Raw genomic sequence first — 17653 nt, 5'->3', positions numbered from 1 at the left:
AGGATTGTAATATAGTAGTCTATCAAGACATGACTCAGTAGGTTATTGCAGATTGTAATACAGTAGTCTATTAATGACCATATGATTGGGTTATTACAATATTGCTCAGGATTGTAATATAGTAGTCTATGAATCAGTGACTCAGTAGGTTATTGCAGATTGTAATACAGTAGTGTATCAATGCTCATATCAGAAGGACATTACAGTTTTTCTCAGGATTGTGATACAGTAGTCTATTAAGCAAGGACAGAATGATTAGGTCATTACAGTTTTTTGTAATACACTCAGTAAGTCATTATAATCTTTCTCAGGATTGCAACACAGTAGTCCATCAAGCAATGACTAACTCAGTAGGTCATCAATGCTTGCTCAGGATAATAATACAGTTGTTTATTGACTAACCATTTATTATGACATATTTGGCATATGACAGCTAAAATGGGTTTTCAGTGCATTCAGCAGCAAATGTTTTTATATCACATACCCAAACTCAGGAGATGTTATCCAGGTGCATGTGTCAATTTTAAAAAAATTTTTAAGAAACAAATTAAGTCTTTAATGTTGTTGTGTGTAATTGAGGAAATGTCTAATATAATGTTCAGTGCATATTTATTCCACAATAATGAAAAATATATATTACACTGATTTATTTCTGAAATAAATTTAAATGCATCTGTAAGTTCAAGGAAATCAGACCATTGTGCATGGGAAAGATTGGGCTTCTCTGTGGCAATGTTCACTTTCTGACCTGCGACAGATAAAAATAATCTGCAATTAGCCCTAGATGTGTACACCTGACCTGACAACTTGGAAATGGAAATTTATATTGAATTTATTTTAGGTCATTGTACAAGATTACTGGCATGCAGTATATACCTACCTATTAGTCAGATCATTGTACAAGATTACTGGCATGCAGTATATACCCACCTATTAGTCAGATCATTGTACAAGATTACTGGCATGCAGTATATACCCACCTATTAGATCATTGTACAAGATTACTGGCATGCAGTATATAACCACCTATTAGATCAGTGTATAAGATTACTGGCATGCAGTATATAACCACCTATTAGTCAGATCACTGTACAAGATTGCTGGCATGCAGTATATACCAACCTATTAGATCATTGTACAAGATTACTGGCATGCAGTATATACCCACCTATTAGATCATTGTACAAGATTACTGGCATGCAGTATATACCCACCTATTAGATCATTGTACAAGATTACTGGCATGCAGGATATACCCACCTATTAGTTGGCTCCAACTATAAACTGTATAGACTCTAATCTACCATCACTTAATGTGCCAGCAGAACTGAGTCTATGTAGTTTGTTTGGAGTAATCAGTAGAACAACATTGTAGACCCTTATCTGTCAGCACATTATGCAAAAACATATCAGAGTCTATGTTGTTTCCAGTTGGATCCAAGTTAGATGCGAGTATGTACAGTATTTTGTTAACCAAGTTTGAATCTACAGATTTCGTATGGAAAAATAATTTTCTTTAATATCAGCTCAGTTAAATAATTTTATATTGATGTACCAACAGAGAAAATCATGTTTATATTGAGGAATGCAGTTTATATAACACATTTTAATCCTATATTTTAAGGATTTTGTATCTTTCACCATTACATGTATCTTTAATTTTATACACATTTAACAGAATTTGAACAGCTTTACCTAAAAGTTACCTTTTATCTTGTAGAACTTTGTGTTTATTTTTATTTGGAAAGATTCATTTACTTAAATTTTTGTGTGCAGTATTTTATAATTTGATATTTTTACTTATAGCCACTATTGTGCTGGCATTCTATTAAAAGCATAGTAGATATACATACATATGTAGATAATGTTCTGTGAATGCAGAGTGGCTAAATACAAAAACAACAGTCCATAGATTTGATTTTTCTATCCATGCTAGCATTTTAAGTAAAAAATATCAGAAATCAAACTTCTTTGATATTCATGACATGGGCCATTTGTGAAAATAATTATGGCATTGAAACTTTATATAGTTTTTCCAAACTGAATAAATTCTGAGACTGAAGGAAAGCCTATTCTTTAAACTTTCTGAGCTTAGCTCACAGTTCTTAAAACTTGGCTCAGGATTAAAACTCCAAAATCAGAAAGGATAATTAGGGTGCTCCACCAGAGGGATCCAAGTAAATAAAAATTTGAAACTTTTGTAATTTTAGCTTTATATTAAATTATATATCATTTGTAAAGCTTTTCGACTTGGAGTGTTTTAGAGTTTTGCATATGAATGTTACTGGTGTATAAATAAGTCCTTTTCTAACAGCTATGACTTACCCAACACTATGTCAAACTATGTCAGAACAAAACAGGATGATAGTTTTATGTACATGTATTTGTCTTCCTTGTTTTTGAATGTATTCATGCATTCTTTATTTAAATATACTAGCATATATTTGAGAATGTATGATCTGTTCAATTGATAAGAATTCAGAACAATGTTTGGGGGTAGTGATATCACTGTTCAGTTGATAAGGATTCAGAACAATGTTTGGGGATAGTGACATCACTGTTCAATTGATAAGAATTCAGAACAATGTTTTGGGATAGTGACATCACTGTCCAATTGATAAGAATTCAGAACAATGTTTGGGGATAGTGACATCACTGTTCAATTGATAAGAATTCATAACAATGTTTTGGAATAGTGACATCACTGTTCAATTGATAAGAATTCAGAACAGTGTTTGGGGATAGTGACATCACTGTTCAATTGATAAGAATTCAGAACAATGTTTGGGGATAGTGACATCACTGTTTAGTTGATAAGAATTCAGAACAATGTTTGGGGATAGAGACATCACTGTTCAATTGATAAGAATTCAGAACAATGTTTGGGGATAGTGACATCACTGTTCAATTGATAAGGATTCAGAACAATGTTTGGGGATAGTGACATCACTGTTCAATATCTTGAGCACTAATTATGCCAGTCATTCTTGATGTTCTTATGAGATGGCTTATTGCAAAATTTGCTTTGTTTGGGATTTTTTCTGCTGGATTTTGTTATCAAATGTTCTATATTTTATTTAAGAAAATTGTTTTTTCCACATCCTTTTTAAATTTTTAAATTGTTATTAGCTCAAAATCTTAGCTAAATCATTGATTCGTATGACCTTCAGCGAGTTTGGATGGTTATGGTTTATCTGTATTAATCATTGACATTTTGATGTGCTTTGGACAAAATACAGTTCTTTTTCTTTACAACCCTCTCAAGGGGTGGGGGGCACGTAAATAACCAGCTGTTTAAGTTTGATGTGCTTCATACAAAATACAGTGCTCTTTCTGTACAATATGCTTCATGGGGGCCATATAAATAACTAGCATTTTAAGTTTGAGGTTTATCTGTATTAATCACAATGCTTTTTATTGGGGCAATACAAATAACCATAATAGCAGATCAAACACAACAAAATGGGGCTTTTAATTCAGAGACAAAGACAGGATAACCCCAAAGTAATCAAGCTGTCTGTCTGCCATCATTCCATTTGTCAGTCATAAATTTACTTTCTGCAAGATAACTTTACTGGGAGTCATTGGATTTTGATCAAATTTTGTATGATGCTTTATACTTATGGGCCCTTAAACTCAAGGGATTGATTTTGTGTCTTTTATGACATAACTAGATTAATTGCCTGTCCTAAGACGGGAATGTTAAAAAAAAGTATAAAAAAGGAAAGTATAAATAAAATTGGGAATTGAGACTTGAACCATTTCATCGCTAAGTAACTTTGGGGGCATAGAATCCTCGACACTAAGTAACTTTGGAGTTGTAAAGCAGAATGACTTGTGGATTTTGAAATACCATAACTTTGTCAATTTTAAAGATATCTGGCTGGATTAGGTGTCAAAATCAAGGTTTAAAATCAAATTTTATGACTAATTGACTAAAATATGCATATCTATTACAACTGTTAAAATACAGGTGCAAACAGGTAACACAACAGGTAAAATACAACTAATTATCTATTTGCTTCTTAGAAAACTTAGAAAGTTCCAAAAACTTGTTCAATTGACCCTAGATGTACTCATGATGAATTCTAATAGCAACACAGTCTTTCTTTCAGGTATATGACAGGTATAAATTAAAATTCCATAAAATGTCTTGATTTCATCCAAGGTGAGATCGGTCCACACACCTGTATCGCCTCTGGCACGTTTGATTGTCGCATTCAAATTCGTTAGATGGACAATGTTTCCAAAAACTTCATCCGAATAGAATATTTGAAAATATTCCAAAGCTCCCCTGGAGCCATCTAACACTCAGGTGGGTCCAGCTCTCTCAGAACTTCATCCAAACAAAATTACATGGAGTGTACACTTCCTCCGGTTCAAAATGTTCAAATTCATCTTCATCGTCATCAGTGTCACCCACAAATGCATTCCAATGCCTCTCTAGATGCCTTTTCTCATTTTCATCCAACTTTACTCGGTCAGAATTGGTAAAATCCTCTGATAATTCAAAATCTAACACTTCACTCACTTTCTTTGAACTCCGCCATTTTGTATACAAATTTCACCATTCTGAAAACTCGTTAAAAGTGCCTACTTCGTTCGATATTTCTAGTTGTATAGAAGCTAAACTCATGAGATAATCCAAATATAATATCTACATTACAAGTAGGAAGTTATTAGAGGTATCCCAAAATTTATATAGTCGGGTACTATAACGTTAGAAAAGAAGACTGCCCCAGACCGGTAAAGCGGTCCATAGTGTTTACAGACTTACTTCTCCATGACCGGTAAAGCGGTCCATAGTGAAGAAAGGGGTAAAAGAAAGTTTGATCATAAAAATACAACAAAATGTGTCAACTTTTTGATGCCACCATGAGTTTCAAGCTCGGAACCTCTTGTTTGGCAGCCCAATTGCCCATCCTAGGGTGGGAGTGATAAAAGAAAGTTTCAACATAAAAGAACAAGAGTTTAAAATTTTGACACAAATTGGGATGAGTGAGTTTAAAAGAAAGTTCAAAAATAAAAATACAAAACAAAGTTAAATGTTGGATTCTGCAATGAGTTTCAAACTTGTTACCTCATGTGTGGCTAAAGGGCCACATAAAGAAAGACAAAGAAAAAATGTGGGTGTTAATATAAAAGTTTGAGGAGTTAAGGCCCCTGATTGCCTTTCCCTGTAACATTCATTTCCACAGCAAAACTTCAACAAGGATTGTTTAGTTGCAGTCTTTTTTAGTCGGGCAGCTTATATTGATGAGACTTTGAATGATCAGCTTTCAGTATGCCACATCATCATTGGCAGTAGTGATTCCCCCTGATTGCTTAACATCAGTATATTGGTTTTTGTTGCATAACTTTTCCAATATTGTTTGATTTCAACCAAATTTATTTTGTGGCTTTACAGCAGTGAGACCTTGAATATGTTCAATTTCCAGAATTTCAGAGAGTTGTGCCCCCGACTTTGTTTTTGATGGTATTGCTTTATGATGTCTGTCTTACCGACTTGTGCAGCATTACTTCACCAAGGATTGTTGGCATATAGTAAAATTTGTTGTGTGGTCTTATCATATAAGACTTTGATTAAGTTTGATTTCTAGGATTCCATGACATCATCTATAGCATTTTTTTGCTCCATGAATGCCTATACCCTTTAACTATGTTTCAAATGAATTTGTCATGTAGCTTTACAATATTTTGCCCATGATAAGACCAGGGACCACTCTGCTAAATATGCCCATGATAAGACCGGGGCAAGCCTGGTAAATATGCTCGTGATAAGGCTAGGGGCCAGTCAGGTAAATATGCCCATGATAAGGGCAGTATCAGTCTGATAAATATGCCCATGATAAGGCTGGGAACCAGTCTGGTAAATATACCCATGATAAGACATGGGGTCAGACTGGTAAATAGGCCCATGATAAGACCAGGTGCCAGTCTAGTAAATATGCCCATGATAAGACTAGGGGCCAGTCTGGTAAATATGCCCAAAATAAGGACAGTATCAGTCTAATAAATATGCCCATGATAAGGCTGGGGACCAGTCTGATAAATATGCCCATGATACGGCTAGGGTCCAGACTGGTAAATAGGCCCATGATAAGATCAGGGACCAGTCTAGTAAATACACCCATGATAAGACATGGGGCCAGTCTGGTAAATATGCCCATAATAAGGGTAGTATCAGTCTAATAAATATGCCCATGATAAGATCAAGGGCCAGCCTAATAAAATGTGTGGAATAAAGGGGCAGGGGACTAATCATCAGATTAAGTTGTCCTTTGTAAATATTGACAACATTCATGAAATTTTTAGGGTGGATTATCATTGGAAACAAAATATAGCATATTGATGAGCGAGTTTGATTTCTAATATTCCAAAGCATCATTTAGATCCTAACTATAGTTGTTGGATTTCAAACAAATTTAGCAATGCACCTTGATGATGATAAGGGCGTGAATTAGTTTGATTTTTATCATTTCATTATATCATTTGCAGTAGTTATGGCCCCTGGGTTGGCAGTCCAGCAATCTATGGTTTTACAGCATTACTTTACCAGGACTTGTTGCATTTCAACCAAATTTGGCATGCAGATTTATATTGGTGAGATTGTTGAATGAGATGAATAAAAGTAACAGCAACTGGGTTTTCATGATCAAACCTTAGCACACCTGAAACGCTCTTTCAGCTCAAGAAGAATGGTTGTGCTTCTGGTACATGTGTACAAGCATGGGTAGAAAAGTAGGATTACATATTATTGATTGGGATGGCATTTTGGAATCACAACAGTAAACCATAATCAGATATTTTGCCTTGTTCTTGTTGTAATTATGCTGAAGTGTGAGATGTATCCTTTTCTTTAAAAAAGAGACCACATTCATTTACATGCCAGACATATTCCAAGGGCATCTGACCTGGAATGACTGGCAAGGTTTTCTTTAGGTTGATGGATTAAGGGGTCCCGTATACCCTTCAGCTTTCCAAGTATGGTTCCTAGAGTTATTATTACTAAATTCTTTAGGGGAAAACAACGTAAGTTGAGTCTCACATACTCCAAAGAAGCACATAATAGGATGCAGGTATTTTTCTTTGTTGAAAACCATAGACTGGGTTAGATTTTGTTGCCAGTTGGGTCTAACTGCAAACAACCTATTGCAGATGTGGGTCTATACAGCTTGTTGGGACTAATCTGTTAAATCAAGATCGGGGTCTAATTTGTTGTCTGCAGTTGAACCTGACTTTTCAGTGAGTATATATGATTGGTGAAATCATACGTATTGGGCTTTTTCACAATAAATGACTCAGTTGAGTTGTATTTAGGAGTCGAAGAGTCAGGCTTGGCTTAACATTGTTTTATTTTCTTAAACTGCATTACCTTCTGGAGTATACAAAACTGCTTTTATTTTGAGATATCTGCATTTTTTAGCTGGATTTGTCTATTTTTGGGGATTATACTGGCACTTTACATGTACATGGTGTAAATCCTGAAAATATTTTTCAATCAAATGAAGGAAAAACAATATTTTAATCTATTAAACATCAGAGAGCAGTCAAAACCAGTTATCTTTATGAGCAATGCAATAAATTAGAAATAAATAAATTTATATGTAAATTGTAGGAAATTTATGAAAAGTAAAATGCATAGAAATAACAGTAAGAGACCAAATTGTCATTTAGCAATTTAGAATGGATATGAATTACTTTAAAAATGGACCCATACATTGAAATTTGTTTTACAATGGATATGAAGTACTTAAAATGGACCCATACATTGAAAAAAGTTTTAGAATGGATATGAAGCACTTAAAAATGGATGCATACATTGAAAAAAGATTTAGAATGGATATGAAGTACTTAAAATGGATGCATACATTGAAAAAAGTTTTAGAATGGATATGAAGTACTTAAAAATAGATGCATACATTGAAAATGTTTTAGAATGGATATGAAGTACTTAAAAATGGATACATACATTGAAAAAAGTTTTAGAATGGATAAGAAGTACTTAAAAATGGATGCATACATTGAAAAAAAATTTAAAATGGATATGAAATACTTAAAAATGGATGAATACATTGAAAAAAAATGAATTAAAGATACCCCTGATAAGGCTGTGGATTTCCATGATATAATGTCTCTGTGTTCTTCTTGAATGTTTACCATATATACTCACCTACAAGTCAAGTCCAGCTGCAAAAACATCCTATAAAGTGTCAATATTATTCTTAACAAACTGCAGAGATAGACAAAGATCTGCTAGCACATTATGTGATGGCAGATCTAGGTCTTTGCACTTGGACTTTATTTATATTTGAGTATTAATGGTAATGCGTGTGTTTTCCTCTCTGAAGGTTTAATGGACACTTCAGGGGGCCATGGGTGGCTGAGTGGTCTAAAACTTCCACCTTTACCAATCACTGCCGTGTCTCCTCTGTCTGTCTGGGTTTGAGTAACAGGCTTGGTTAGTGTGGATATGTTGAGAAAGCTTACCAGTAGTTTCCCATTGGTCAGTGGTTCTTGCCTGGGTTTTCCCAGGTTCTTCCACCACCATTTATACTGATTGTCATGTTTAGTTTATTGTTCGCTGCAAAATGGAGTTAAACCAACAACAACAACAATGGACACAGCATGAAACGTTTCATAATTGGACATAAAATATATGTGCAGTACATGTATAAGATTCAGTGTAGTCACCATCTGTCATAAAATATACTAGTCATTGGTTCACTGTGTCATTGGATCAATGTAATTGCACCATAATCCTTGGATATAGTATTAAATTCAGTACCAACATAACACGCATGCAATTCTTTTCAGTATCAAATGGCTAGAAATTAAAATATCATTTACATAATACCTCAGATATGGGAGGTCGTGGGTTCAATCCCCGAGCAAGTCATACCAAAGACTTTTAAAAATGGTACTAACAGCTGCCTCGCTAGGTGCTCAGCATTAAGAGGTGAGTGTTAGAACTGGTTGGCCTGGTGTCAGGATAATGTGACTGCATGGGACATCGTGTTACGTGTCTGCAGCATGATGACCCAGTGATAGACATCACTATAAACTGCCACACTGCAGACATCGTAGTGATATGACTGAATTTGTTTTAAAGCTACATTAAAAATCCAAATGATACAAACACACACACTTATAAACAATACAGCTAATACTGATTTGCAATAATTACTTATAATAAAAGTCTGACATAACAATAAAACCATTTATCTATTGGTTATGGACACTTCGTCAAAAATAGAAATACCTTTTAATCTTTATTAAACAAGAAATAAAACATAAGAATTGAATGCTTAAATACATGGATATATAACAGAAACTCTTCAGGCATTTTGCTAAATTTACCTACTCCCATTATCAAATAGAAAATTATGTACAGGTAAAAAACTGTAACATTAAAATATTTAGTTTTCTTTGAACTCAGACATACATACAAACACACATGACGGGATTAATGTATACATGCTCTTAATGCAGCCTTTTTATGTGCGTACATTACTGAAACACTTGAAATTTTACGTTTTTGTTACTTAACTTGACAAATAAGGAATTATCTACAGGTAATATAGTGTAAAAGAAGGCATTTAAAAAATTTAGTTTCCTTTGAAATGATTGATAATGATTTATTTGACAAGACTTCTTAAGAATTCACCACATAGTAGTGCAAAGGTGAATGCAAGTTTAGATCTTTCAATTCTTTTTGTAAGATTGAATGCAGATCATGCAATATGCATGCTTATTTCTGTCACTCGGTATGCTTCTTAACAATCAAGGTGAGCAGATTAATGATCTTCGTGAATAACCTTGGTCTAAATGATGAACAGCACTGATCAGTACAGACTGCATCTTTTGTTTTGTTCAACCTTGTAGAGAGAGATAAAATATATGTCCCCAGCAAACTGTAGCAAGCTGTCATTTAAAGTTATTAACAAAATCCATTTTTCTATTATATGGCATATTGACATGAAACCCTAAATTTTTGTACATGTCTTTGACTCATTTGTGCTACTGTAATTGCACATACATTTTTTCAGATGCATATATTGTTCAAAATTTATAATTACGTACAGAGTTTTCTCCCATTGCAGTTTGATGTGTCCCTATTGACCATAAAATATGCAACATAGGTTCGGAAACTTAAGGATTTCCACATTAGATAAACTTGACCACTTCAATGACCTAAGTTGTTAGAGAGTCTGCCTTGGATGCAGGGGGTAGCTGGTTTGAACCCTGGCTGAGTCATACCAATACCTTATAAAAATGGTACTTACAGCTACCTCTCTTGGCAGACATCATTACGAAGTCAAGGATGCTACGTATCTGTGGCATGATGCCATAGTAGCTAATTCAAAAATGTCGTCACTCAAAAATATCAGAGTAGGTTTCATCACACATCAGTTGAAGAAAGAAATGGTTTTTATTTACAGTTCCAGGAAGTTCTTCTTTGGACAGTGGAGCATCAACCCTTTTGTGGGACTTTTGTTTCATTGTGCTTGTCTCTTGACTGATTTATAGCTTTAAAAACATGGGACACCAATCTTGTCATGGATCATGGTTTTGAACTCCCAAGGTCTGTGACCTTCATTGGATCATAATCAGATTTTCTTTAGAAAAGCTAGTTTGCTTGATGACTTTTTTAAAACGTAAAATACTTGCTTTTGTCAGACTTGGAGAAAATTAAACAAAATTGATTAATTTTTTTATTCCTTCAAAAGGAAATTTTTGTTAACAAAAATGCAATTTATGAGTAGTTTTGAAGCTTGACAAGTACTTTTCAAAAACCACTTATGATGATTATATATATATATATATATATATATATATATATATATATATATATATATATATATATATATATATATATATATAATGAAATATTTGTAGAAATGGGTTGTACAGTAGGTAGCAATAGGTAGCAAATTAGTTTTTATCAATTCTCATGGCATGTGTATGGTAGCCGAGTGGGCATCAGAACGCAGAGAAACTAGTTTAAATTCAATTTGGACAAAATGAAGAACAAGTCTTGATAAAACGCAATCGGTTACCTTAATTCAATATACATGTACAGTGTATATGGTTGCCTAAACCCTCCAGGGCTAAAGGTGTAAGATTTGTTAGAGCTAGGCCCTGTTAATGATTACCTATAGATAAACTTGCAGAAGTATTTGCCAAGGATTGTAAATATTTTGATTTTATGGACAGATAAGAAAATTTGCTGGTGAGATTTGTCATTCAATAAGAATGCATTATTATTTTCATGTTGACTGGTTTTTGATTAAAAGTTGTTAAACTTAAAAGATACCAAAATATTTATATATTCTCCTGTTTGTACCAGCATACTAGTAAGAGTTAGTATAAAGTTTAAAGTCACTACTTTGGCCAGATTAATAACTCAGTACTTTGTAAATTCACTGATCCTTTAAACCTCTTCTGTATTTTTTTATTGCATAACATTTTTTGCACTCATTTTTGCTAAAATAAGGGCGTGATATTAAATTGGGACTGTTTGTCCTTCCAACTCATTCATTCATTTCATCCAAACCATTTTTATTTCTGCACAGTAAGTTCCTTAATGTTTAATGAATTTCAACCAAATTTGGCATTCGGCTTGATGCTGATGAGATTGTGGCTGAGTTTGATTACCAGTGTTCTGTGTTATTGTTTTGCATAGTTATAGCCCCTTATTTTCAGACCCATACACTTCTTTTATCAGAAGAAAAACACTTGTAACCTTTTAGAATTTAGATCTTAATTGACTGTGATAGCAGCTTGATGAGACGTTGGTTGATTTCAAATGTCAGCATTCCGTTACATCTTTATTGGAGTTATAACCCCAGATTATCAGACTCGCCTAATTTTACTTCCACCCATTCGGTCTCAGTTACTTTTGGATTTCATCCAGATTTTATATTTAGGTTGACATTGATGAGATCTTGACTGAGTTCTCTTGCCAGCTGTGATATTATTTGACAGAGTTATAGCCCCTGATTATCAAACCCACCCACTTTCTTTACAAAACATCCCATGATTATCATTTTTTTTCTCAACCAAATTTGGTATGCAGCAAGATGCTGATGAGACATTAGCAGAGCTTGAATTTCAGTATTATGCATCAACATAATAATTATCAGACCCTCCCACTTTTGTTTCTATACAATCCAAGACCCTCCTGCTTTCATTTCCTCATGATAACGAACTAAATTGTATAATATTTTAATGAAGTTTTAGCCCTAATTGTCAAATCCACAAACTGTCATGTTCCGCACAATAAATTTCAGTCAAGTTATAGGCAGCTTGATTTTGGCAAGGCCAGTAAAAAAGCAGAGGACATTTTTTTAACCAGAAGTATGTTTATGTAATATACATATGCGAACACACATTCATTTGAGGATATACATACCCATGCACCAGATGAAAAGAGACAGACATACATACAGACAGTCAGATAGGTGAGAGCCACAAATGTCCTATTCATGCATAGTGTGTCTAACATCGATATTTCTCCAAATTGTATACTCTAAAATTTCCAACTGTTCAAGGAAATAAAATTAAAATAATCATCAAGGAGACTTGTACGTGTGCCCTTCTGTTCAAGTGTGGTTGACATTTGTGCATTTTGAGAAAAAAAAACTCCAGTTCTTTCATGAAAAATATAATGAACATTAATAGAAAAGAAACAGTCTAAATCAATAATAAAAGATCCTTAAGAAGTTAGAATTTCTTTCTCATTGTCGTTCAACTTCCATTAACTGCTATGATTGAAGCTGTACAAAATAAACATATTTTCATTATTCTTCAATTGAGATAAATCGCAAGGTCTTTTTATGCAGCGATACACTTTCGCACAATCAAATAATACAAATTAGAGCATAAGGTAGTAATGGAAAGATAATGAAGTTCTGAAAAGGGCAGAGAATATTTATTTGAAAGCTGGGAGCAGCACAAGTTAGTGGGGGAAAAAAGATATAAAAACAATTGATCAAAAAATATTGATAGAATTTCTTTTTTAGATAGTGAGATATCGATCGTGCTTGCATAATGTGAATGGTCTTTCACATTTTCTTGATCTACATCTGCCATCTTAATTGATTGAACTATCCGGAAGTGAGTCGCACCGAGATGCCCTCTGGTGTTTTCCAAGGGAGATACTAACCGTGAAACCCCCTATAGGCACATTATGCAGTGGCAGATCTTGGTCTTTGCTATTTATTCTAGTGTTTTCAAGGGAATGTCATATACACTGATCTATTATGCAATGACAGATCTGAGTCAATGCTGTTTGATCTGCTTTCTACAGTTGGGCACATATTAGACGCTGGTCAAAAGTTTAAATACATTACTCTTAGTCATTACTGTAAGTACTCTCTTATAAGTAGTCAGACTGCAAACAACACAGATCCTCATCTGCCATAGCATAACACGCCTGCAGATCAGAGTATGTGTTATTTGTTCTACTGATTACTCATTTACAAACTACACTGACCCAGATCTGCTTACTCATGTGATGGCAGATCTGGGTCTGTGCAGCTTGCAGTTGGACTCAACTTATAAGTGAGTATATACAGCAACAGGGGCTAATGGCAAAAACAATTCAGCCATTTCACAGGTGTCCTTGCACTGTACAAAATACTTTTAATAATGGTCTGGTATTTGTGTACACATTCAGTGACAGCTAGATGATAAATCAAAGCACAATTATTTAATACAAGCCTGGACAACACGCTGATCAACATGGATTATCAGTGTTTAAACTGCAGATTATGCAAATTTTAACTCCAGCTTTGAATTGAATTGTATTTGTGTAAGAATTATGTTTCAATCCAAAAGAAACAGCCATGCATGCTTTTATCAATGAGTGTCCTTTTGATGTGTATCATGTGCTGTAAAACTTGTACAAATTATTATAATAATGTATCAGATATTCCAGATAATTTTGTAGCTATTGACAACCATGGTGACAGAAAAGTAAGAATAATCAGTTTATATTGTCATGACCCTGATGTCATACATGATGACCTATTTAATTATCATACAAATTAATTAAATTCTCAATTGATATATTCCAGTCTAGCATGCCATGTAACCAATGTGTATTTCAGGTGATATTGACAACAAACACACAGTAACAATAGAAGTGTTTGATGTGATCAAATTTATAACTGGATAATTGCTTGCTTATTAATATATTAACTACCCAACAAACTTGATTTAATCACTGTAATTTTGGTTCATGTTATATTCAGTTATAGCAAACAAAAAGAAGACCGTTAACTCCTACAACATAGAATAAAATGATTTGAAAGCCCTGCCCATTAAAATGTAATCTTGTTCATTCAATCATTATACAATAACTCAAATATAATAAAGTAAACCATTAATTGTTACAAGTTAAATTTGGGGAAAAAAATGAATATATGTCTTTATATTGAAAATACACCAGCCTTATTGTGGGTTTTGTAATTCTTGTATGATGTCCTATATTTTACACTCACTGGGACGTGAATTGATACCTTGACTTTTATTGATGTAATTCAATTCTCTCACTGAATTTGGCCACTTTTGTTAATATCTTTGCAAAATGATCTCACTTTTTCCCATATCTTGAATGATTTAATTGTATAACCAAGATTCAGATCTTGATAAGTACAGCGATAAAATTCCTGTAACTAATTAATTAATTATTGACTATGATATTTTTAAAACTAGTTTATACACTTTCTAGCTATAAAGGTCATAGACTATAATGGGTTGGCCTGTTGTTGGTCAACTAGCATCCATTCTTGTCAGTCCATTAGTTTGTTATTGGTATTCCTTATAAACTATGTGGAAGAATGCCATGAAAGTTACACACACACATTCAGCCCATTTTCTATGTGGAAGAATGCCATGAAAGTTATACACAAACATTCAGTCCATTCTGTAAGTAGAAGAATGCCATGAATGCCATGAAAGTTACACACACAAACATTCAGCCCATTCTGTATGTGGAAGAATGCCATGAAAGTTACACACACAAACATTCAGCCCATTCTGTATGTGGAAGAATGCCATGAAAGTTACACACACACAAACATTCAGCCCATTCTGTATGTGGAAGAATGCCATAAAAGTTACACACACAAATATTCAGCTCATTCTGTATGTGGAAGAATGCCATGAAAGTTACACAAACACACACACATTCAGCCCATTCTGTATGTGGAAGAATGCCATGAAAGTTACACACACAAACATTCAGTCAATTCTCTATCGTTCTAAATGAAAATGGTGCTGCGGTTACATCCAATATGGCTTCCGCAACAGCCATTTTGAAAATCTTGTCACTTCACATCCTGAATGAATGGTCATATTAACATGGGGTTTTCACTAAAAGATTTATGATGTCTAGTTGGTCCTAAATGACAATGGAGCTGGTCTGACATCCAGTATATGGTTGCCGTTGAAGCTGTCTTGAAAATCTTCACATAATATAGACATAACAGTGATGTCAAATTATATATCTACAAAAGTACTTTGAAAGATTAAATGTAATGTATGAACTTGCTTATAAGTCAAATCCAACTGCAAACTGCAAAGACCCAGATCTGCCATTGCATAATGTGCAGGTAGATCTGGGTCGGTGCAGTTTTTTTGGAGTTATCAGTAGAACAGACCACATATACCTTGATCTGCAGGTGCATTATGCTATTGCAGATCAGGATTTTTAATTGTTTTACAGTTTGACTTGAATATATATGGCAACTACCTGATGAATGAGAGCATCCTACTGACTATGTGAAAGTGTTTAAAGGATTCAAATATGAATATATATATATATATATATATATATATATATATATATATATATATATATATATATATGCATGTATGCTTTTGTATATAAAGGCATTCTAACATCTTTTTCAGTTGTGCAGATCATTTGGGGGCTATGAAATTTGTAGAATAAATGGCAGCTGTCTTTATTTAAAACTCTGCAGTGGCCAGTTGCCCGTTTTTCATCGCCCTTTCCCTGTTATGTCCACTGACTCCATTTACATTTTCTATCGATAGGAACATTTGCAGACAGCAATTGAGAATGAAGAAAAACTAAAGCGATCACAGGCTGAGGAAATGCAGGAGGTAGAAAATTATGTGGAGCACATACGACATCTGTCTGATGAGCGTGAGGCACTCATACAGGAGCTGGAAACTGAGAATGATCAACTCAAGCAGGAGATTGAGGCTCTACGACAGGAACAGAATGGTGAGTGGCTATTGTTTTGTCTTGTCAGAGTATTAAATTAACAAAAGGAATTTGTTCAATTTTCTCCACTTTGCAGCCAGTCTGCCATTGTAGTCATAGAGATGACTTATTTGTACAAAGCACCAGTCTAAACTAGAAAAAGTGAAATGCATAGGTAGGTCTTATTTTACAATCCTAATAGCTTGTTGTGTATGGAAATAACTTATTTACATGATTTTACAGCTGTTTGTATGGTCTTCTTTCATTAGACATTTAATAATGGTTGAATGTTAAGTTATTAATCAGGTACTATATTCAGTGATTTACTGGTGAGCCTGTATACATATTAAATTTGAAAGGAAACGAAACATTAGTCTAAATTTCCTATATCGGTCGATTTTTTAATTATTTTGTGTCACGTTTGAATAAAGTATGCTATATTTAATGTCTTAATACAACACATTCACACAAACATAGGGAATGTGTGTGTGTGTGTGTGTGTGTGTGTGTGTGTGTGTGTGTGCAGTACAACTTGTGCAGAATAGTAATTTTGCATGTGTCAATGTGAGAAAGGGATTTCTTAGGAAAGCAATTGCACGGGAAGAAAAATTGAGACCAGTAGTACTTTTAATGCACCCTCATGATAAACAGTTGATGTTTCACTCTTCCACATATCATTATGGTTTACCACAGTGACTAATGCCTCCCAGGGTTTTGCTACATTATTTAATTGCTGATACAACCAGTTCTTATCTAAAGAGATCTGTCAGTGAATTTCCTACTATAACACACTTGGTTTTTGGAGGTGGGGGATGGAAAGTACTACTGCTGAGGACATAATATGTTTGCCTCACCTGTGTGTTGACTTAATGCTGATAAGGCTGTTATAAGCTCTTGCATCAATGCCTTTTTGTAAATTGTTCCACAGTAAATGAATGCCTCTTGACTATAATAAAAGAGAGCAGTGATATCATTGTATGCAAGTTACATTCTAAGTTACCAGTTTTATATGCTATCCTTTTATTCTCTCTCTCTCTAATTCTCTCTCTCTCTCAAAATTATTAAGTTTTGTTTATCATAGACCACCAATTAATTATTTTAACATGTCCAATTCCCCTGATAATGTCACTATGGGCCTGACAAGGAATTTTATGTCTTTTTCTTGATTGAATCATGCAAATCAAAGCTGCAGACAGCCAACTGAAAGTCGACATGGTTTCAATACTCATTCCAATACAGAATTCAAATTTAAAAACCAAATAGAAAATTATATTTTCTAAAAACTTTGCTTTTTGTATTTGGCCTAGTTTCTTGTACAAATTATTATAGATTTTGACCAAATTTATTTTGACATTGTTGTATTACATTACGTGGAACCATTTTTGTCAGCCATCATATTTTCAGTTATTTGATCTG

At 33.9% G+C, this 17653-nt stretch overlaps 1 protein-coding gene across 3 annotated transcripts in view; it reads left to right on the top strand.

Moving 5' to 3' along the window:
• The window catches only part of LOC149781823 (uncharacterized), a 236258-nt gene that overhangs the window by 48243 nt on the left and 170362 nt on the right, over positions 1 to 17653 (top strand). For all 3 annotated transcript variants that reach the window (XM_089935998.1, XM_089935997.1, XM_089935999.1), the window contains exon 3: positions 16066 to 16258. In XM_089935998.1, coding sequence (XP_089792124.1) covers positions 16066 to 16258 — 193 coding nt within the window. The remainder of the gene's footprint in view (positions 1 to 16065; positions 16259 to 17653) is intronic.

This window comes from Sinohyriopsis cumingii, chromosome 15, assembly GCF_028554795.1.
Source record: "Sinohyriopsis cumingii isolate HCF-2022 chromosome 15, ASM2855479v2, whole genome shotgun sequence".
Taxonomy (NCBI): Eukaryota; Metazoa; Mollusca; class Bivalvia; order Unionida; family Unionidae; genus Sinohyriopsis; species Sinohyriopsis cumingii.
This window is presented reverse-complemented; position numbering and strand designations above follow the sequence as displayed.